Source organism: Hemitrygon akajei, chromosome 22 (assembly GCF_048418815.1).
Source record: "Hemitrygon akajei chromosome 22, sHemAka1.3, whole genome shotgun sequence".
NCBI classification, from domain to species: Eukaryota; Metazoa; Chordata; class Chondrichthyes; order Myliobatiformes; family Dasyatidae; genus Hemitrygon; species Hemitrygon akajei.
Genome location: NC_133145.1, coordinates 11,334,225 through 11,356,854, shown reverse-complemented (window position 1 = coordinate 11,356,854; position 22,630 = coordinate 11,334,225). Strand labels below are relative to the sequence as shown.

The window sequence follows — 22,630 nt, the reverse complement described above, 5'->3', positions numbered from 1 at the left end:
CCAGGACCAGGGTACTTAACTATCTTCAGGCCAACAAGCACTACCTCTTTAGTGATAGCAATTATATCGAGGTCCTTACCTCCCATCGCATCCATAACTTCTCTCTTTGGCATGTTAGATGCATCCTCCACCGTGAAGACAGACACAAAATAGCCATTCAAAGCCTCGGCCAATTCCTCATTACCAAATATCAATTCCCCTTCTCGTCCTCCCAAGGGAACTACATTCACTTCGGCCATCGTTTTCAGCTGTATATAATTATAAAAACTTCTACTATTCATTTTTATATTTTATGCTAATTCCTTTTCATAATCTAGCTTCTCTTTTTTATTCCTGACGAAGAAGTCCCTGACAAAGGGTCTCGGCCCGAAACGTCAACAGTGCTTCTCGTTATAGAGGCTGCCTAGCCAGCATTTTGTGTGTGTTGTTTCCCTTTTTTATTGCTCACTTAGGGGTACTTTGTTGCTTTTTAAATTTTTCCCAATCTTCTGGTTTCCTGTTAATCTTGGTGACTTTGTATGCATGAGCTTTTAGTTTGATGCCTACTTTTATTTCCTTAGTTATCCAAGGCTGGCTCTCCCCACCCTGACTGTCTTTGCTTTTAACTGGAATATACTTTTGTTGAGCTCCGTGGAAGATCTCCTTGAAAGTCTTTCACTGTTCCTTAACTGTCCCACCATATAGCTTCTGTTTCCAGTCAACACTAGCCAAATCCTCCCTCATCCCATTGTAGTCTCCATTGTTTAGGCACAATACACTGGTTTTAGATTGAACTATTGCAGCCTCCATTTGTATGAGAAACTCAGTCATACTGTGATCACTCTTTCCGAGAGGATCCCTAAAGACAAGATCACTAATTTTCCCTGTCTCATTGCACAGGACTAGATCTAAGATGGCACGTAGGTTCAGTAACATGATATTCAAGAAAGCAATCATGGATTCATTTCATGAAGTCCTCCTCAAGACTGCCTCGACCAGTTTGATTCACTGAATCAATGTGCAAGTTAAAGTCCTCCATGATGACTGCTGTTCCATTCTGACGTGCCTCAGATATTTCTGTTTACTGCCTGTGCCATTGTAATGTTATTATTCAGTGGCCCTTAGACAACTCCCACCAGTGATTTTTTTTTCCCCTTTACTATACCTAATCTCTACCTAGATGGATTCACAATTCTGCTCCTTAGATCTTATATCGTCTCTCACTATAGCCCTGATCTCATCTTTAATTAAGAGCATTTCCTTCCTTCCTGCCCATCCTTCCGTATTACCTGATATCCTTGGATATTTAATTCCCAATCCTCTGCACCCTGCAGCCACATCTCTGTAATGGCCTCTAATCATACCTCTTTGTACTGATTTGAGCCACAAGTTCATTGGCCTTGTTTCGAATACTACAGGCATTCAGATAAAGAGCCCTTACGCTCATTGTGCTTTTAAAGCCTTATCATCTTTTACTCTTTTGCATTTGACTTTTCTTCACTCCACTCTTACTTTTCTCCTTTTTATCTTTTGTTTTTTCTTTATCTTTATCCACACTTTCCTTTCTTACTTTATCCATACTTCTCCAATCTGTTGAACCCACCCCCCCTACTACTTAGTTTAAAGCCCTATCCACAGCGATGTGATTCGCTAGGATCCAGGTCCCATCTTGATTCAGGTGGAGCCCATCCCATTGACACAGCTCCTTCCTTTCCCAATATTGGTGCCAGTTTCCCATGAATTCAAACCCACTTCTCCCACACTAATCCTTGAGCCACACATTTAACTCTCTAATCTTCTTGACCCTGTGCCAATTTGCACATGGCTGAGGTAGTGATCCAGAGATTACCACCTTTTTGGTTCTGCTCTTTAACTTAGTCCCTAGCTGCTCAAATTCCCTCAGCAGAACTTCTTTCCTTTTCCTACCTATGTTGTTGGTACCCACATGGACCACAACAACTGGATCTTTCCCCTCCCACTGCAAATTCCTCTGCAGGTCAGATAAGATGTTCCAAACCCAGGGACCAGGCAGGGACATTCTATCCTTGTGACAGAGAACTCTGTCTATTCCCAGGTCTATACTATCCCCACTTACCACTATATTTATTTTCTTTCCCTCCTCTTGAATGGTTCCCTGAACTACGGTGCCATAGTTGGGTTGCTCATCCTTCCCACAGCCCTCACTGTCATCCACACAGGGAGCAAAAATGTCAGAGTTGTTAGACAAGCTCAAGGGCTGAGGCTCGTCCAGCACTGTCTCTTGGATCCCACTACCCGCCTCACTCACAGTCACATCCTCTTGTCCCTGACCACAGACCGAATCTGAGGCAGCTAATCTAATGGGTATGATTACCTCCTGAAACAGAGAATCCAGGTAACTCTCCCCCTCCCTGATGTGGCACAGTGTTTGAAGCTCTGATTCCAGGTCATCACTTTGAGCCTGAGTTCCTCGAGCAGCCAGCACTTGCTGCAGATGTGGTTACCAGGAACCACAGTGGGGTCCACCCGCTCTCACATCATGTAACTGTAGCACATCACCTGATCCTGCATCATCCCTTTATTTAATTAGCTGCTACTTAGTGACTTTATTCAACCACGACAAAAGCCTTATTTGCTACTTACCTGTGCCTCCTCACCAAACCTCCAGTTCCCACTCCTGCACTGGTACTGCCACACAATGGCCACTCTGCTTTGACCGTGCTTTACTTTTATTTGCTGTGCTAATGAATCGCGAATAGATTGGTCTGCCCTCACAAAATGCCCTCCTTTTTTTAAACTCTTTTCCCTGATGCATGTGAATCTCTCCCTCTCATATAAATATATATCTAGAAAGAGTTAAAACAATGCACAAAGGAACTGAATCTTCAAATACACGGAGCCTTGGTCAGGCCTCATCTCTAATACCAACTTCACGGAAAGGAGTTTTAAGGCCAATTTATACTTCTGCGTCGAATCTATGCCATAGCTACATTGTAGCCGCGTACCCTACACCATACCTGACGAGCACCTCCCCAAAATATAACTATGTGTCGCGGCGACGCAGACCGCAACAACTGTGATTGGTCTGCTTGGTACAATCGCATTTCCTCCTACGCATTACCGGTTGCTTCTGAACAATGAACCAAATCGTCAAATCTACCTGCCGACATCTGAAAATATTTGAAATGCATTTCCTCGTCCATGTCTCTCAGTGGCCGGACAAGCACAGAAAATTCACCCTCCTGCCTCAATCCGTTCAGTGGTCATACACACCATTTCCTCCGACGTCTTCTCTCCTTTCTGCGTTACAGTAATTTCAGCAAAAGTAACTCCTGTTCAACATTTATTAGCTCCAACTCCAACATGATGCTCAGTTTCAGTCGCCATTGTTTGAAGTACACAAAGAAATTCAGCACAGTGGCATAGAAACCCCACTGCCAACTAACGTTTTGGCGGTGAATTGCAGAGCGACGCAGACACACCAATTCACAAGTATAAATGCTCACAGCGGCGTAGGCCACTTGTGTAGGCTATGGCGTAGAGCCTATGCAGAAGTATAAATCAGCCTTTAGTCTCAGTGGAAGTTCAGCATGTGTTCACCAGACCTGACGCAGGGTTTCAACCCTGAAAATCAACAACTCCTTATCCTCCACAGATGCTCCTCAACCTGCTGAGTTCCTCCAGCAAACTGTTTGTTGCTGTAAAATGATACGCCTGTGTAAGTTATGAAGAGGCATTGATAAACTTAGCTCGGATTCATATGAAGTCTGAGGTGATCTAATTGATGTTTATAAATGACAAAAGGATTTTAAAACTAGAGCTGCAAAATTCATTCAAATGTGCTAGGAATGTATTGCAAAGGATTGGGTCCTAAAATTAGAGATTTTCAAAGTGAAATTCAGAAATACTTTTGCCACAGAAAGGGTAACGTACATTTAATATGCACATCTGGAAAGACTGATTAACTTCCGAAGTTTGTCATCAAAGTTAGGTGACAGAATAATTGAACTAGGCAAATGAGCTAAAGATCAACGGTGATCTGCTAGAATGGTGGGAAGGTTCAAGATACTGAACAATCCATATTAGTTCTTATTTAATTGTCTGCTGCTTTCTTACCAGGTTGCAGAAATTAACAAACTGACTGAAAATGGACTGCTGTATCCAAAACTGTCAGAAATGGACAATGCAGCAGCATCAACAGTCAGAACAGCAAATAGTGATAAAGACAATGAAACATTTACTTCTGCATCAGAGCTCTATTCTGTGAGTACATTGTGGTGAAGAAGTGTCATGCCCTCCATCTCCTCCAGTGAATCTCGGAATGGAATTGAAGATCTGATAAAGCTTTTAGTTTTCCTTCTGAAAGTAAATGCACCACAATTTATCATTCTAATTTCATTTCCTGCACAATTTCAAAACAGTAAGCCCCTTCCCCTACCCTGAATGTCATCTCATTATTATTTCCTGATTTTGGGATCACCTGATCGTGGCCTATAATTTTACAGATTTGTTAAAACATAGTGTGACATCTCTCATTTAAACCAGTTTAAAAAGTGTGGATCGATTCTTATCATTCCCAACTTTTGTCAGATCTTAAGGTGAAACATAGTGTTGGTGTTGTACACTATCTAGTTGCAGATGGATTTGGCTGCAATTTGATCAAGCAATTGCTTGCATGAAAGTGAATCAGAATCAGGTTTAAAGTCACTGACATTACTAATGAAACGTTGTTTTACGGCAACAGTACATTGCAAGACATAATAAAAAACTATAAATTACAAGGAGTATATATAAGAAAAATAAATTAAATAAGTAGTGCAAAAAGGGAAGGAAACATAGTGAGGTAGTGTTCATGGGTTCATTGTCCATTCAGAAATCAGATGATGTCGAGGAAGAAGCTGTTCCTGAGACATTGGGTGCAACCTGGTTTATGAATGAGAGATGTCACACCATGTTTTATCAAATCAATAATTACATAGGCCACAATCAGCTGACCCCAAAATCAGGAAATAATGAGATAACAGTCAGGGAAGGAGAAAGGGATAACTAAAGGAAATGCTTACTGTTTTGAAATTGTACAAGAAACCAAATTAGAATGAGAAGAGGGCATGTCCTGGGTAATGGGGTCTTTAATGATGGACACTGCCATTTGATGCATCATGTTTTGATGGGGTCCTGGATACTGGGGAAGCTAGTGCCCATGATGGACCTGACTGAGTTTACAGCTTTCTGGAGCTTTTAGAATGCTCTCCATGGTGCATCTGTAGAAACTTGTGAGTGTCTTTGGTGACATACCAATTCTACTCAAACTCCTAATGAATTATAGCTGCTCTCATTTCTTCATAATTGCATCAGTGTGATAGATCTTCATAAATGTTGACACCCAGGAACTTGAAGCTGTTCACCCTTTCCATTTCTGATCCCTCGATAAAGACTGGTGTGTGTTCCCTCGACTTCCCCTTCCTGAAGTCCACTATCAATTCCTTGGTCTTACTGATGTCGAGTGCAAGGTTGTTGCTGCAATACCACTCAACGAGCTGATCCCTCATCTGTATACCTCCTTGTTGTCATCTGAAATTATGTCAGCAATAGTTGTGTCATCAACAAATTTATAGGTGTCATTTGAGCTGTGCCTAGCCATGTAATCGTTGGTGTAGAGAGAGTAGAGCAGTGGGTTATGCATGCATCCTTGAGATGTGCCAGTGTTGTCAGCGAGAAGTTGTTGTTTCTGATTTGCACAGACAGACATACTTTGTTGATCCTGAGGGAAAATGGGTTTCGTTACAGTCGCACCAACCAAGGATAGTGTAGAAATATAGCACTATAAAACCATAAATAATTAAATAATAAGTAAATTATGCCAAGTGGAAATAAGTCCAGGACCAGTCTATTGGCTCAGGGTGTCTGACACTCCGAGGGAGGAGTTGTAAAGTTTGATGGCCACAGGCAGGAATGACTTCCTATGACGCTCAGTTTGCATCTTGGTGGAATGAGTCTGTGGTTGAATGTACTCCTGTGCCTAACCAGTACATTATGGAGTGGATGGGAGACATTGTCCAAGATGGCATGCAACTTGGACAGCATCCTCTTTTCAGACACCACCGTCAGAGAGTCCAGTTCCACCCCAACAACATCACTGGCCTTACGAATGAGTTTGTTGATTCTGTTGGTGTCTGCTACCCTCAGCCTGCTGCCCCAGCACACAACAGCAAACATGATAGCACTGGCCACCACAGACTCATAGAACATCCTCAGCATCGTCCGGCAGATGTTAAAGGACCTCAGTCTCCTCAGGAAGTAGAGATGGCTCTGACCCTTCTTGTAGACAGCCTCAGTGTTCTTTGACCAGTTCAGTTTATTGTCAATTCGTATCCCCAGGTATTTGTAATCCTCCACCATGTCCACACTGACTCCTTGGATGGAAACAGGGGTCACCGGTGCCTTAGCCCTCCTCAGGTCCACCATCAGCTTCTTAGTCTTTTTCACATTAAGCTGCAGATGATTCTGCTCACACCATGTGACAAAGTTTCCCACCGTAGCCCTGTACTCCGCCTCATCTCCCTTGCTGATGCATCCAACTATGGCAGAGTCATCAGAAAACTTCTGAAGATGGCAAGACTCTGTGCAGTAGTTGAAGTTCGAGGTGTAAATGGTGAAGAGAAAGGGAGACAGGACAGTCCCCTGTAGAGCCCCAGTGCTGCTGACCACTCTGTCTGACACACAGTGTTGCAAGCGCACGTACTGTGGTCTGCCAGTCAGGTAATCAATAATCCATGACACCAGGGAAGCATCCACCTGCATCACTGTCAGCTTCTTACCCAGCAGAGCAGGGCGGGTGGTGTTGAACACACTGGAGAGGTCAAAAAACATGACCCTCACAGTGCTCGTCGGCTTGTCCAGGTGGGCATAGACACGGTTCAGCAGGTAGACGATGGCATCCTCAACTCCTAGTCGGGGCTGGTAGACGAACTCCCCTGGGAAACTGAACTCCCAGTAGTTGCAGAGAGATGTACAGAGGCCCAGGTTTTGGAGCTTGTTGATTAGAACTGTGGTTATGACTGTGTTGAACACTGAACTGTAGTCAATAAGCGACAACCTGATATAAATATTGCTATTGTCCAGGTGATCCAAGGCCAAGTGGAGAGCCAGTGAGATTCCATCACTGACCATGGATGTGGTATAGTTATGAAAAACTACAAAAGGACAATAGATTCTAAACTGGGTTGAGCCACTTTTACTAGATTGAAGTGTTTAGTAAAAACATACTAAAATTGACTTGAGAAGAAATCAGTCCTAGAGCAATGGGAAACATTTAAAAGGGGACTCAAAATTTTCCAGATTAATGTTTTCTCAGAGGTAAAAGACTGGGCAGCATATCTGGAGCCCTTTGTAATGACAAGGTGAATTAGGGTCAGGTAAGGCAAGAAAGTGAAGCTTATATGAGGCACTAAGAGCTTCATATAGAATAAAATCTTTTCTAGAAAATTTAGAGATGTTATTAAAGAAGAAATTTAAGGAAGCAAATCGTATGGAAAATTGCACACAAGTAAATTCAGCTATAATTTATATAAGTAGATAAAAAGGAAGAAGTCAATTAAGGGAAGTTAGTTTTAAGTTGCAGAGCAAGGAATGAACAGAAAGGAATAGCTTTGATCAGGTGATGTAAGTTTTTGAAGAAGTCAGCTAGTTAATCAGTGTAGTTCAAGGAGGTAAAAACAAATAAAAGGACATGTAAATGCTATGCAGTGCAAGTCAGAGTTATAAGCAATGTCCAGCAAATCAGACAGTGTAAGTGGAGAGAAAAATAGCGAATTTATATCGCAGATGGATACCGTTCATTGGAACTGGTCAGTTATCGCACTAAGTTATTTGAGTTTGTTGAATTCAATGTTGAACAACAATGCCTCAACATAAGATTGTGGAACAGAACCTCTCATTTTGTGTCCTGGGCACATTACAGCCTTCAGAACAGTAGCATCTTCACGAACCATTGGCTTCTTGTTTTCCCATTCAGACATGGGACTGAAACACCTACTTTTTCTCCCTCATTTCTTCCAGTTATTTTAGTGATTGCACTCACAATTCAGTATTAATAAAATGGTCTTCTCTGGTTTAGAGAAACAAAAAGTAGATTGGATTATCCTGAGCCCCATCTTACTTTCAAACTGACCTACCTGATTGAGGCTTCCCGTGGTATTCCCAGTGAGAACTGCAGAGAGTGTTTGAGGACACCTCCCACCTCATCTTCAGCCTGGTCCAGTTACCATCTTTAGGACTCAATGCTGAATTCAACAATTTCAGTGAACTAATTTATCTCTGTGTTAGAGTGCTGTTGACCTCCAAAACACTCCAGGTCTACTGATCACAAAATAGATGTCCAGTGTATCATGACCATTATTGACAGCCTCCACCAAGATCGCCCCACTATACCTTGTTAGTGACCCCAAGCAACTACCTGGTGTGGTTTGAATGTCACTGACCACAAATTATTGTCAGTTGTATGTGGATGTTATTGGTCTAAAGCTACTGCTTCTTATAAGATGAATCAATGATCTCAAGCCTGTGAGCATGTACCATGAATGCTGGAGACCAGAACCCATCTGTGGAGTAATATCAATTATGTCAAACTTGTCAAAGTAATGCCAAAAGAAAGTGTGACTTTAAGCCAATGTCTGCCATATCTTGACATTGACAGCAATCTACTAGTCTTTAATCTAAATCACTGCCCTATGAAGTTTCAGTGACTGAAGACTTTATCTTCTGTAAACTTTAACCTAACTCTCAGCCCTCTGTATACTCACAATGACCTTAGTGACAGCTCTCTGTATGCTTTGTGACCTACCCTTGGTATAGTTCCAATGACCTGAGCCACTGCCTTCTGTAGTTTCAGTGACAGGAGTAGCTGCTCTCTACATGGTATTTCTGACCTGTCACTGGCTTTGCTTGTAATGGTCTCACCTTCTCTGTTGTATCATTGTTCTTGTAATTGTAGTTTAAAAAAAAGAATGTTTGTATTTTGCAGTTTAAGCCAAAGCGTGTTGGAGGAGCAGTTAATTGTTCATCCAGCCCATTCCAGACAGCAAGAGATCTGCTGAGGAATTCTGTGCCAGCGGAGAGTGAGCATAGGAATTATGCTAAGTTGGAGGATCCAAACCACCATTCAAAAAGAGCAGAGGAAAAAACAGCACAGGATTGCACAAATCCTTCTGTAGACAGCAATGTGAGGACGTGTCAAACCGCACCTGCTTGTGCCAGTCCCATCAAGAAGAAATCCACTAAAAAACAATTGCTTGCAGAAAGCGCCAAGAAGGGGTCACAGAATATTACTAAATTTTTTCAGAAAAACAAATCTGAAGGATTAACAAAGAATTCACCTAAGAGTCTCAATGATGATCACCGCTCTCTGATCAATGATGGCCAAGAGCAGTATAACAGGAAAGGATTATCTTCCGTTCTAACCTCTTCTGAAGAGCTGGAATCATTCTCAGATCCAGAGACTTGGAAAAAACATGCACAATTTTTTCATCATTTGGAGGAAAAGACAAGGTAGTTAATTTATTCTCAGTAGGTTTGTTTCACATGCTGTGCCTTTCAAATGGATCTGTATAACTGAGATACTCAATTGTCAAGCCATTCAGAAAAGATGACACAAAAGTTGAACAAAAGTAAGATATGTTTGCAATGCAGTGCAGAGATACTCCAGTGATCTGTACCTTTTTTCCTTTGCTCACACCCTAAGTCCAATGTAATAGACTTACATTATTACATAATGTAATTAATCTTTTTTCTTCAGTAATTTTATCTTTTTCAATGTTCTCTGGAGAATCACTATGAGTTACAGCCAGAATTATTGACTTTTCTCTATAAAAGTGGCAAAGCTATTTTACTATCTTACTGGCTCTTACTATCTTTCCTTTCGGTTAGTCCTGACGAAGGGTCTCGGCCCGAAACGTCGACAGCGCTTCTCACTATAGATGCTGCCTGGCCTGCTGTGTTCCACCAGCATTTTGTATGTGTTGTTGTTTGAATTTCCAGCATCTGCAGATTTCCTCATGTTTGCTATTTAGTTAGATTTCTCTAAAAAACAGTAATGCTGAACTTTTTGATTGAACGATTTTCTGCTTGCACTTTGCCACAGGGCTTCCTGATAGTTCTCCTCATAGATTCCAGCAGGGAGGGCAAAATTCCTCTTTTATTCCTGGTTATTTTCCTATTCTTACTTACATCATTTTTGAGAATTTTTATACCATAGATAACTTGGCTTCAGTGTTGCTCTTAAGTTTGGTCTTTCCCTTTGGTCTCCAGAGACCAGGGGTTCCCAACCTTTTTTATGCCATGGACCTATACCATTAAGTAAAGGATCCATGGACCCCAGGTTGGGAAGCCCTGCTAGAGAGGGTTCCCAGAACTTTATATACTTGTAAAACAACTTGACTTTGCATTGTGGACCCTCATGGTCTCAAATGCAATTCAGTGTACTTTCTGTGTGTGCCCAGGCATGCCACTCTAATCTTTTCACAGCTGGATTGAGCGAACTGTATTGATATGCAAGACAAGATACAAACTGTTAAAGTGCTTTATAGCAGAATGATTTACTCTGTACAGTTTATTTCTACATAATAGGAAATAATGCATACTCTGATTCCCTACACCAGTCATTCGTCCTGCTTGAATTAATGAAAATAATTGCAAACTTAACTGAGCCAGGGCAAAATTTGCTCTTGCAGTTTTCTGTTTAAAGTGTGAATGTGTACATTTTTTTATCACTTGTTTTCACAAACTGTATCTGAGACAAATACTTGTCAACATGAGATCTAGATGTGTTTATGATCCAGTCATTGGGCTAAGATTTCAACTACATTTCTTCTGTGTGAGTGTGAGGCATGCACTCAGTGACCACTTTATTAGGTACACCTTTGTACCTGCTCATTAATGGTCATAAATCTTAATCAGCCAATTTTGTGGCAGAAGCTCAGTGCATAGAAGCATGCAGACCTGGTCAAGAGGTTCAGTTGTTCAGACATTAAAAAAAGAATGGGGAAGAAATGGGATCTAGATGTCATTGGCCGTGGAATTATTGTTGGTGACAGACAGGGTGGTTTGAGTATCTAAGAAATTGCTGATTTCTGGGATTTTCATACACAACAGTCTCTAGAGTTTACAGAGAATAGTGCAAACAACAAAAACGTACAGTGAGCAGCAGTTCTGTAGGCAAAGAGTCTTTGTTTTTGAGAGAGCTCAGAGGAGAAAGGAACCCAAGTACATAGAGCCCAGGAATAAAGACCAAATCCAGGCCAATAGAAATAGCTCACTTAGACATCTCAGCATGTCCAAGTTGGACAGAAGGCCCGTTTCATTGTTATATAAAGAAAATCTTCTAACTTGAGGGTCTTGAGTATTTGGAACTGCTTTCCTCAGTTGGAAGTAGTGTCTCTGACTATTTTCTATGGCAGAGATAATTATGTTCTTGATAAATAAAGGATGAAAAATTATTTGGATAAATGGGAATGGGGAGCTGAAGTTGTAATCACATCAGCCATGATCTTGTTGAATGGCAGAGCAGGATCTCAAGACCCAATGGCCCATTCCTGCACCTATTTCATATGTTTATATGTAATCTCTACATGGATTGAACAATCATGCATGGATTTATTAAATGCAAATTATGTTTGACTTTTATTTTACAAGAAGTGGGCAAATTAATAAAGAAATAATATAATGGATATAGTATCTGTGTATCTTCAGGTGCTATTCAATAAGATCTCTAGCATGTTACAAAGTGTCAGCTGTACAGTATAACAGAAAATTCAATTTAACGTCTAGTAAGAGATCTTGTACTAAAATCTCCTGGTTCCTTTTAAAGAATTTGAGAAGGATTTAAGATATTAAGAAGGTAACAAATATATGGAAAAATAAGTAATATGTTTTTAAATATTTTATATGTTCTTGCAGTGTGTCACCAGCAAATTATTGCCCTTGATATGGTGGCCCTCAATCACTGCCTTCTGTGTGCTGAAGGTACTTGTAATGTTATTAGGTGGAGAGATCTAGAGTTTTACGTCAGAGATGATGAAGACTGTCTGTTTGTCCAAATAAAGATAGAGAACCTAAAGGTTAGAGCAGAGGTAATGGTTTCCCTTGTGTCTGTTGTTGTACTGCTTTATGGATTTGAGGGTTCCTGTTTCAGAAGCCTTAGCTGCTCCATTGAACCTTACAAATCATAAACACTGCAATCAGGTTGCACCAATTGTAATTTAAGATGGCTGTGAGAATTCCATTACAATCTTGATTTTGTCCATTGTAGGCACCTGGAGGGTTTAGTGAGTCAGGATACACAGCTAACTGGCCTCTGCAGTAGCCAGAACATTTATCTGTGCATATTATAGAAGGCACAAGGACCCTGGTTCCATGTGAACGTGGATGCTTAGAATATTGTGTTCAGTTCCGATCACCTCATTATAGGAAGGATGTGGGTGCTTTAGTGAGAGTGCAGAAAAGATGTACCAGGATGCTACCTGGATTAGAGAGCAAGTCTTATTATGATAAGTTGATTTAGCTAGGGATGTTTTCTTGGGGGATAAGGAGGATGAGAGGTGAGACATGGATCTAGTGGATAACAAGAGACTTTCTCCCAGGGAGGAAGTGTCTAATTCAAGGGACATAATTTTAAGGTAATTGGAGGAATGTATGGGGTGGAGTGGAGTCAGATATGTTTTTTTACACAGAGAGGTGGTGCATGGTGCCAGGGGTAGTGGTAGAGGCAAATACTGTACATTAGGGGCATCTTAGATGGGCAGATGGATGAGATAAAAATGGAGGATGATGTAGGAGGTCAGTGTTATACTGCCCTTAGAATATGTTAAGAGCTTGGTACAACTTCATGAGCCAAAAGGTCTGTAGTGTTCTATGCTGTAACTTTTCCTGTGTTTGGTATGTATTTTTCAAGTGATGGAATTAGAAACATGGAAGAAGCACCTGACATGAGCAAACAAATATTGGAAGTTGCCCATAATGCTGGTGAGAAAAGATCAGCATCAAATGAGGTGAGCTGCCAATGTGTTTGTTACACGCAATGTGACTTGTGATGATAAACCCTCAATTTACACTGGTATTTTTTCCCAGGGATCTGGGTTACTCGATCCCAAGCGACAGCGAACCAGCACTTCATGTCCTGAGATTAAGGCCAATCAAATCAAGAAGAAAGTGACCTTGGGCTCCTTGTTTCAGGGGAGCACAAAAGTGCTTCCTCCTGCATCAAAAGGAGGACAACTGAAGCAGACAGCAGATGTTGTTGTCAAGTGCCTGACTCCTTATTACAAAGAAGGAAGATTTGCTTCTAAGGTAAAATGAGCTGCATTCAACCCAGGGCATCCAAGCCTAGTTCTTAATTTGCAACTAACTTATCTCTTGTATCATTGCTCATGTGGATTGTTTTTTGTTTACAATTTTAGTGAATTGTGTAAATGATTTAACAGATTAAACCAATAATATTTTGTGTTGTGTCGTTACAGGATTTATTTAAAGCCTTTGCTCGCTACCTTTCTCATTTACTGGCTGTTGAGAGTGCTTCAAAGAAAAATGGTAAGAGTAAACTCTACTTTTGTAAATGCCTGTAAAATTGAATGCACAATTAATCCGAAGGACTGGTATATCCTTGAATAGTAACCTCATCAGATATAACCGACATTAGCATGTTCAAAATACATTGGGGAATATAAGCTTTGAGTGAAATTGTGATATCAAACCGATATCAGAATGCCCTTCAAAGAGTGATCAAGGTAGAGAAGCAGAGATAAACTCTGGAATAAGAATCGATTAGATGCCGTGAAGGAGAAAACTGAACTATCAGAAACAAAATGATCTCCTTCATCTGTTTCTGTTTTGTGACTTAAAGATGTGGCTTGCCAATGTTTAACATACAGTCGGCCCTCCTTATCAGTGAGTTCCGCATCTGCGAATTCAACCAACCGTGAATTGAGAAAACCCGGAAGTGCTCTTCCAGCACTTGCTGTTCGAGCACGTACAGACTTTTTTTTCTTGTCATTATTCCCTAAGCAATGCAGTATAACAACTATTTTACATAGCATTTACATTGTATTAGGTATTATAAGTAATCTAGAAATGACTTAAAAGTACAGGCAGTCCCTGGGTTATGAATGAGTTCCATTCCTGAGTTCATCTTTAAGTCGGATTTGAAGTCGGGACAGGTACATCCGGTATTATTTAGTGTCAGTTAGTCAAACGTTTGTCTTAGTATATAGTATATGTTCTACGTTTCTATGCATATAAAACACTTAAGAACATATGTTTCAGCGCCGACTGTATTTTTGAAACCAATATATTGTTCCTTTTATTTTTCACATTTATTTCTAAAAACATTAGCTCTAGTTAGTATGAATGTAGAAGCTTTCCCAAGCATACATTCTTCACATGTCAGCAAATCTAATTCCTAATCAAAGACATTGTACTTCATTGTGTTAAAGCACTTCAGCATACTGCGAGTTTTACAGATATATTTATGTAATTTATGTCTCAATTCCATTGATAAAATTTTTCTGTGTATAGAGAGGAAATGTAAACCAGGTTAACAAAAAATTTGGGCCAACATGCCTCCACTTCCCAATCAATGTTATTCAAAAAATGCTGAAAATCATGCTGAGCTGCCTAACATGCCATTTAGGAATTACAACTATTTTTAAATGCTTTAAGGCATTTGTACTGTGGAAGAAAATTAAATTCACTTTATTTAGTGCTCCTGCCATTAAAATCACTTAAATCCAAAAGAAGGAAGCAGAAAAATGACAAAGGCAGATCATAACTGTAATGCATCCTTATGTTGTTATCATAAGGAAATCTCCCAAAATGTTTCATGGTCAGGCCTAAACTGAAGAAAGAAAGAATGTAGCTAACACAAAATATGGTGGTAGGATGAAACAGAGAAGAATGTTTGGAAGGATTCAAAATATTCTTGGCTCTAGTCAAACTTGATCAAAAATAACTTTAAAATATTTGCTTAATATCAATTTCATTGAGGGACTTTACAATAGGCTGTAGATTTACTAATGTGGAAATCTACAATGAAATAATTTCTAAATTGCTTTATTGCATTTGATCAAAGTTCAAAGACAATCTCTTAAGTCACCATATACAGCCCTGAGATTTGTTTTCTGAGGTGCATACAGAGTAATCCAGGAAGCACAATCAATAAAAACCTACATCCAACAGGATGGACGGAAACCATAGTGCAAAAGGAAACAAACTATGCCAATACAAAAAATAGAAATAAACAAGCATTCAATAAATATCAAGTCCATGCGATGAAGAATCCTTGAAAGTGAATTCATAGGTTATGGGAGCATTTCAGTGATGGGACAAGTGAAGTTATCCCCTCTGGTTCAAGAGCCTGTTGGTTGACCATAAGATATAGGAGCAGAAGTAGGCCATTTGGCCCATTGAGTGTTCTCCACCATTCAATCATGGGCTGATGCAATTCTTGCAGTCATTCCCACTCCCCTGCCTTTTCCCCATACCCTTTGATGGCTTGGCTAATCAAGAACCTGTCTATCTCTGACTTAAATGCATCCAATGACTTGGCCTCCACAGCCACTCGTGGCAACAAATTCTACAGATTTACCACCCTCTGACTAAAGTAGTTGCTTCACATCTCTGTTCTAAGTGGATGTCCTTCAATCCTGAGGTCATGCCCTCTTGTCCTAAGCTCCCCTAACAAGGAAGAGGCATAATATGATTTGGAATAGTCAGCACTGCTTTGTCAAAGGTAGGTCGTGCCTTACAAGCTTGATTGAATTTTTCGAGAATGTGACTAAACACGTTGATGAAGGTAGAGCGGTAGATGTGTATATCAATTTCAACAAGACATTTGATAAGGTTCCCCATGATTGAGAAATTATTCCCCATTATTGAGAAAGTAAGGAGGTATGGGATCCAAGGGGACATTGCTTTGTGGATCCAGAACTGGCTTGCCCACAGAAGGCAAAGAGTGGTTCTAGACGGGTCATATTCTGCATGGAGGTTGGTGACCAGTGGAGTGCCTCAGGGATCTGTTCTGCAACCCCTACTCTTCATGATTTTTATAAATGACCTGGATGAGGAAGTGGAGGGATGGGTTAGTAAATTTGCTGATGACACAAAGGTTGAGGGTGTTGTGGATAGTGTGGAGGGCTGTCAGAGGTTACAGTGGGACATTGATAGGATGCAAAACTGGGCTGAGAAGTGGCAGATGGCGTTCAACCCAGATTAGTGTGAGGTGGTTCATTTTGGTAGGTCAGATATGACAGAATATAGTATTAATGGTAAGACTCTTGGCGGTGTGGAGGATCAGAGGGATCTTGGAGTCCGAGTCCATAGGACATTCAAAGCTGCTGAGCAGGGTTGACTCTGTGGTTAAGAAGGTATGCGATGCATTGGCCTTCATCAATTGTGGGATTGAGTTTAGGAGCCGAGAGGTAATGTTGAAAATGAGTATTGTGCTCATTTCTGGTATCCCCACTACAGGAAGGATGTGGAAACCATAGAAAGGGTGCAGAGGAGATTTACAAGGATGTTGCCTGGATTGAGGGAAATGCCTTATGAGAATAGGTTGAGTGAACTCAGCCTTTTCTCCTTGGAGTGACAGAGGATGAGAGGTAACCTGATAGAGGTGTGTAAGATGATGAGAGACATTGATCATGTGGATAGTCAGAGGCTATCCCAGGGCTGAAATGGCTAGCACAAGAGGGCACAGTTTTAAGATGCTTGGAAGGAGGTACAGAGGATATGTCAGGGGTAAGTTCTTTTACGCAGAGAATGTTGAGTGTGTGGAATGGGCTGCTGGTGACAGAGGTGAAGGTGGATACGATAGGGTCTTTTAAGAGATTCCTGGATAGGTACATGAAGTTTAGAAAAATAGAGGGCTATGGGTAACTCTATGTAATTTCTAAGGTAAGGACATATTTGGCATAGCTTTGTGGGGTGAAAGGCCTGTATTATGCTGTAGGTTTTCTATGTTTCTATGGGAAACAACTTTACCATATCTAATCTGATCAGGCCTTCTAACATTTGGAATGTTTCTATGAGATTCCCCCCTCATTATCCTGAAGTCCAGGGATCACAGCTCAATACCTGCCAACCATTCCTCATATAGTAACCCTTTCATTCCTGGAATTATTCTTGTTAATCTTCTCTGAACCCTCTCCAATGTCAGTATATCCTTTCTAAAATAGGGTGCCCAGAACTGCACACAATACTCCCAAGTCTGGTCTCACAAGTGCCTTATAGAACCTCAACATCACATCCCTGCTCTTATATTCTGTATCTCTAGAAATGAATACCAACATTGCATTTGCCTTCTTCACCACCGACTGAACCTGGAGGTTAACCTTTAGGATATCCTGCATAAGGACTCCCAAGTCCCTTTGCATCTCTGCATTTTGAATTCTCTCTCCATCTAAATGATGGTCTGCCCATTTCTTTCTTTCATCAAAGTGCATGACCATACCCTTTCCAACATTGTATTTCATTTGCCTTAACTATCTAAGTTTGTCTGCAGGCTCCCTGTTTCCTCAGCACTACCCGCTTCTCCACCTATCTTTGTATCATCAGCAAATTTAGCCACAAATCCATTAATCTCATAGTCCAAGTCATTGACATACATCGTAAAAAGCAGCAGTCCCAACACCAACCCCTGTGGAACTCCACTGGTAACCGGCAGCCAACCAGAATAGGATCCCTTTATTCCCACTCTCTGTTTTCTGACGACCAGCCAATGCTCCCCCCATGCTAGTAACTTCCCTGTAATTCCATGGGCTCCTATCTTGCTAAGCAGCCTCATGTGCAGCACCTTGTCAAAGGCCTTCTGAAAATCCATGTACATGATATCCACTGCATCTCCTTTGTCTACCCTGCTTGTAATTTCCTCAAAAGAATTGCAGTGGCTTTGTCAGGCTGGATTTCCCTTTCAGGAAATCAGGCTGGATTTGGCCTATCTTATCATGTGCCTCCAGGTACTCCATTAGCTCATCCCTAACAATCGATTCCAACAATTTCCCAACCACTGATGTCAGACTAACATGTCTATAGTTTCCTTTCTGCTGCCTCCCACCCTTAATTAGTTGAGTAATATTAGCAATTTTCCAGTCATCGGGTTGAGGGTAATAACTGTTCCTGAATCTGGTGGTGTGGGTCCTGAGGGTCCTTATCACCTTCCTGATGGCAGCAGTGGGAAGAGAACATGGCCTTGGTGGTGAGGGTCTTTGATGTTGACTGCTGCTAATGACTCCACTATAAACAATATGATATTTACTGATTTTATGCTAAGTCATTTTGCAGTCAGTCAACAGGTTATCTATTTACTGCAACAAAATAGATAATAGATAAAATAGTTTAGTTAAGAAGGTTCAGTCGTTAGGTATTAATGCTGGAGTAATAAAATGGATTCAACAGTGGCTAGATGGGAGATGCCAGAGAGTAGTGGTGGATAATTGTTTATCGGGATGGAGGCCGGTGACTAGCGGGGTGCCTCAGGGATCTGTTTTGGGCCCAATGTTGTTTGTAATATACATAAATGATCTGGATGATGGGGTGGTAAATTGGATTAGTAAGTATGCTGATGATACTAAGGTAGGAGGTGTTGTGGATAATGAGGTGGGTTTTCAAAGCTTGCAGGGAGATTTATGCCGGTTAGAAGAATGGGCTGAACGTTGGCAGATGGAGTTTAATGCTGAGAAGTGTGAGGTTCTACATTTTGGCAGGAATAATCCAAATAGAACATACAGAGTAAATGGTAGGGCATTGAGGAATGCAGTGGAACAGAGAGATCTAGGAATAACAGTGCATAGTTCCCTGAAGGTGGAGTCTCATGTAGATAGGGTGGTGAAGAAGGCTTTTGGAACGCTGGCCTTTATAAATCAGAGCATTGAGTACAGAAGTTGGGATGTAATGTTAAAATTGTACAAGGCATTGGTAAGGCCAAATTTGGAATATTGTGTACAGTTCTGGTCACCGAATTATAGGAAAGATATCAATAAATTAGAGAGAGTGCAGAGACGATTTACTAGGATGTTACCAGGGTTTCAGCACTTAAGTTACAGAGAAAGGTTGAACAAGTTAGGTCTCTATTCATTGGAGCGTAGAAGGTTGAGGGGGGATTTGATCGAGGTATTTAAAATGTTGAGAGGGATAGATAGAGTTGACGTGAATAGGCTGTTTCCATTGAGAGTAGGGGAGATTCAAACGAGAGGACATGATTTGAGAGTTAGGGGGCAAAAGTTTAAGGGAAACACGAGGGGGTATTTCTTTACTCAGAGAGTGATAGCTGTGTGGAATGAGCTTCCTGTAGAAGTAGTAGAGGCCAGTTCAGTTGTGTCATTTAAGGTAAAATTGGATAGGTATATGGATAGGAAAGGAGTGGAGGGTTATGGGCTGAGTGCGGGTAGGTGGGACTAGGTGAGATTAAGAGTTCGGCACGGACTAGGAGGGCCAGAATGGCCTGTTTCCGTGCTGTGATTGTTATATGGTTATATGGTTAACACACACATTCTTGTGTGTTGTTGTTTGAATTTCCAGCATCTGCAGATTTCCTCGTGTTTTATCTATTTACTGCAGTTTGACTTGCTTAGTTTTTTATTTTTGTATGTAGCTTTAAAGTTTTGTATCTACTATATTGGTGAGATCTGCCATAAATTGGGGAACTGCTTCGTCGAGCACCTCCACTCCATCTACCACAAGCTGGACTTCCCAGTGGTGAAACATATCAATTCCCACTCCCGTTCTAATATGTCAGTCCATGATCACCTTTTGTGCCAAGATGAGGCCACCCTCAGGGTGGAGGAACAACATCTTATATTCTTTCTGGGAACCCTCCAACCTGATGGTATGAATATCGAATACTTCTGGTTTAAAAAAAAATCCCAACCCCTCTCCTCTTCTCCTATTCCCCATTGTGGCCTCTTACCTCTTCTTACCCACCTAAATCCTCCTCCTTCCCTTTCTCCTCTGGTCCACTCTCCTTTCCTATCCTATCCGATTCCTACTTAAGAACTTTTTAAAAGCTATTATTAATGCTTTTTGAGAGGGTGATTTTAGATGCATATCATATTTTTACTGAGTTAAGTATTGTATGTAATTAGTTTTGCTACAATAAGTGTATGGGACATTGGAAAAAATGTTGAATTTCCCCATGGGGATAAATAAAGTATCTATCTATCTATCTATCTATCTTAACCTTTCCCTCCCACCCACCTGGTTTCACCTATCACCTAGCATGCTTCCCCTCCCCCCAGATTTTCTCCCTTCCTTCTCAATCCTGAAGAAGGGTCTTGGCCCAAATTGACTGTCTATTCATTTTCATAGATGTTACCTGACCTACTGAGTTCTCCTCAGCTTTGTATTCTCTCTCATTTTATTTAATGCTTTATTGGTTGTCAATTCCCTTTCTTGATTCATGTTTGTTTCCTTCACAATGTATACCTGGATCACTCACTTGTCACTGGTGTTCATTGTGAATTTTGCTCTGGTTGTTATCCCTGAGATCACTTCTATTTGAAACCACGACTTTCTATCCAGCAAATGAGATTCTGATTTTGGCTAAGTGAGAGAAATGGAACAGTCAAAATGAAACTGAAATGCAACATTTTACAAGTGGACTTGAGGCACAGGATCATTTTATCTAAATGAATCACAGATAAATTATGAGGGGTCAAATGGCCTACTAATGAAATAATGTTATCTACATTTCTCTCATCTCTATAACATTAGCAGGAGACCTTTTCGTGAGAAATGATTAAAACTAGTTTTCATTTGATCTCTTTCAGTGAAAGAAGAGGCTCAGCGAATAATCCACTGCTTCTTTAAAAGATGCAGAAAATGTGAGAGTGAAAATGACTGGAGGGGCATGAATGCATTGTAGCCATTCTGTTATATTTGACACTGACAAGAAGCAATGTGATTTCTGTTTATAGTTTGTTTGACAATTTAATATGTTATCTTCAGCAGAACTGCATCAATCAGGGCTAATCTCAGTAATTAGGAAACATTTACCTGTTCTATGCAAACTCTTTGAAATATGCACCAGGTCTATTGAATGAAAATAAGTTTATATTATTACTATTGTTCTGTTATAACTGAGAGAATTGTGAAGAGATATACTTTACTGAAATAAAATTTTTCTCCAAATAACTCTCGAAAGGTTTGCTGGAAAATATTAGTCTTGAGTCGCACAGGGTCAGAGGGTGGGTTCCAGATGACTAAGCTATGATTTCATCTATGAGTGCTACATGAAACATGATTTTTTTATCTATGTAAAAATAGCAGACAGTGTCTTAGTTTAGCTTTTAGCCATAGACCAGCACATCTAGTATTCTACACTTTCATTACTGTTCTGATTACATTAGTAGAAAGTTATAAAGTTTTTATACAGAAATCACCAGAGATGTAATCTGTACAATATTTTGCTCCACTAATATGGTGAACTGAGGTCAAGGCTTGAGCTTGGGCCTACTGCTCAGGCTGCTCCAGCAAGCAGATCTAAGGACTCAATCTGGTTTGGAATGCTGTCATTTACTTTTATTGCTTGCATGATATGTGTGTGTGTGTGTTTCTTTTCCTTTCTCGGTGCAGTGGTTATGATCTTTCTTTTAAATTGAGTTCTTTGGGTTTCTTGCTGTGTGCTGCCTGTAAGCAAACAAATCTCAAGTTGCATAATTTATGCATTATTTGATAATAAATGTACTTTTAATTGAATGTTTGCTTAGGCCATCATCTAAATTGTGGTACATAGTTTTGGAGATAATGTTTTAATGGTCTGTTACCAGTAATGCTTATTGCATTTAAGCTTAGAGATTTCACCAAAATCTACCCAAGCCTGATATCACTTTAGGCAAAAAAATGTGCTAATTCTACAATTCACACTCATCTTTAATTGCCAAAACATATCAATGGATTGGTCAGATGGGACAAAAGTGGCAAATCCAGAGAAATGTGAGGTATTTGAGAAGGGGAACCAAGGCAAGGAAATACATAGTACTTGATAAAATACTGAGAACAATAGAGGCATTTTAGAGTGTGTGCTATAGAAGCCTGGCAATAACAGGACATCTACAGAATGTATAACTTGCTTTATTTGTGGAGTTGCTTGAATTCTACAAAAATATTAGCTCCACCACAGTAGTCACAATGAAGGAGGGTGGTGGTTACAGATTACGGGAGATTTAATTAGGGGGCAAAAATTAGACAGAGCCTAGAAAGGGGCTAAATAAAGACATTTCCTTTGGCAATCGCTTGTAAATAGAATTAAAGGGAAATTGACCTCCCCCCACCTCAAATTTGTTAAACCCTTATCTAGTAATTTGCAGTTAGAAAATAATACGTAGGAGTGGAATAAGGTCATTTGGCCCACTGTGTCAGCTCTGTCGATCCATCATAGCTGATTTATTATCCCTCTCAACCCCATTCTCATGTAACCTTTAGCACCCATACTAATCGAGAACCATCACCTCTGCATTAAATATACCCAATGATTTGGTCTCCACAGCCATCTGTGGCAATGATTTCCACAGATTCACTACTCTTCAGCTAAAGAAATTCTTCCTTGTCTCTGTTCTAAAGGGATGTCCTTGTATTCTAAGGCTGTGTCCTCTGGTCCTGGAATTTCCTACTATAGGAAACATCCTCTCCA

The 22,630-nt window shown here is 40.5% G+C and overlaps 1 protein-coding gene across 4 annotated transcripts in view; it reads left to right on the top strand.

Moving 5' to 3' along the window:
- The window catches only part of recql5 (RecQ helicase-like 5), a 106,694-nt gene extending 85,553 nt beyond the window's left edge, over positions 1-21,141 (top strand). For 3 of the 4 annotated variants that reach the window (XM_073026683.1, XM_073026685.1, XM_073026686.1), the window contains 7 exons: positions 4,078-4,221; positions 8,981-9,504; positions 12,905-13,001; positions 13,081-13,299; positions 13,470-13,539; positions 19,595-19,828; positions 20,769-21,141. In XM_073026683.1, the coding sequence (XP_072882784.1) occupies positions 4,078-4,221; positions 8,981-9,504; positions 12,905-13,001; positions 13,081-13,299; positions 13,470-13,539; positions 19,595-19,828; positions 20,769-20,863 (1,383 nt within the window). In that variant the 3' untranslated portion in view covers positions 20,864-21,141. The remainder of the gene's footprint in view (positions 1-4,077; positions 4,222-8,980; positions 9,505-12,904; positions 13,002-13,080; positions 13,300-13,469; positions 13,540-19,594; positions 19,829-20,768) is intronic. The other variant, XM_073026684.1, reaches the window with a different exon arrangement.
- Positions 21,142-22,630: the final 1,489 nt, after the last annotated feature.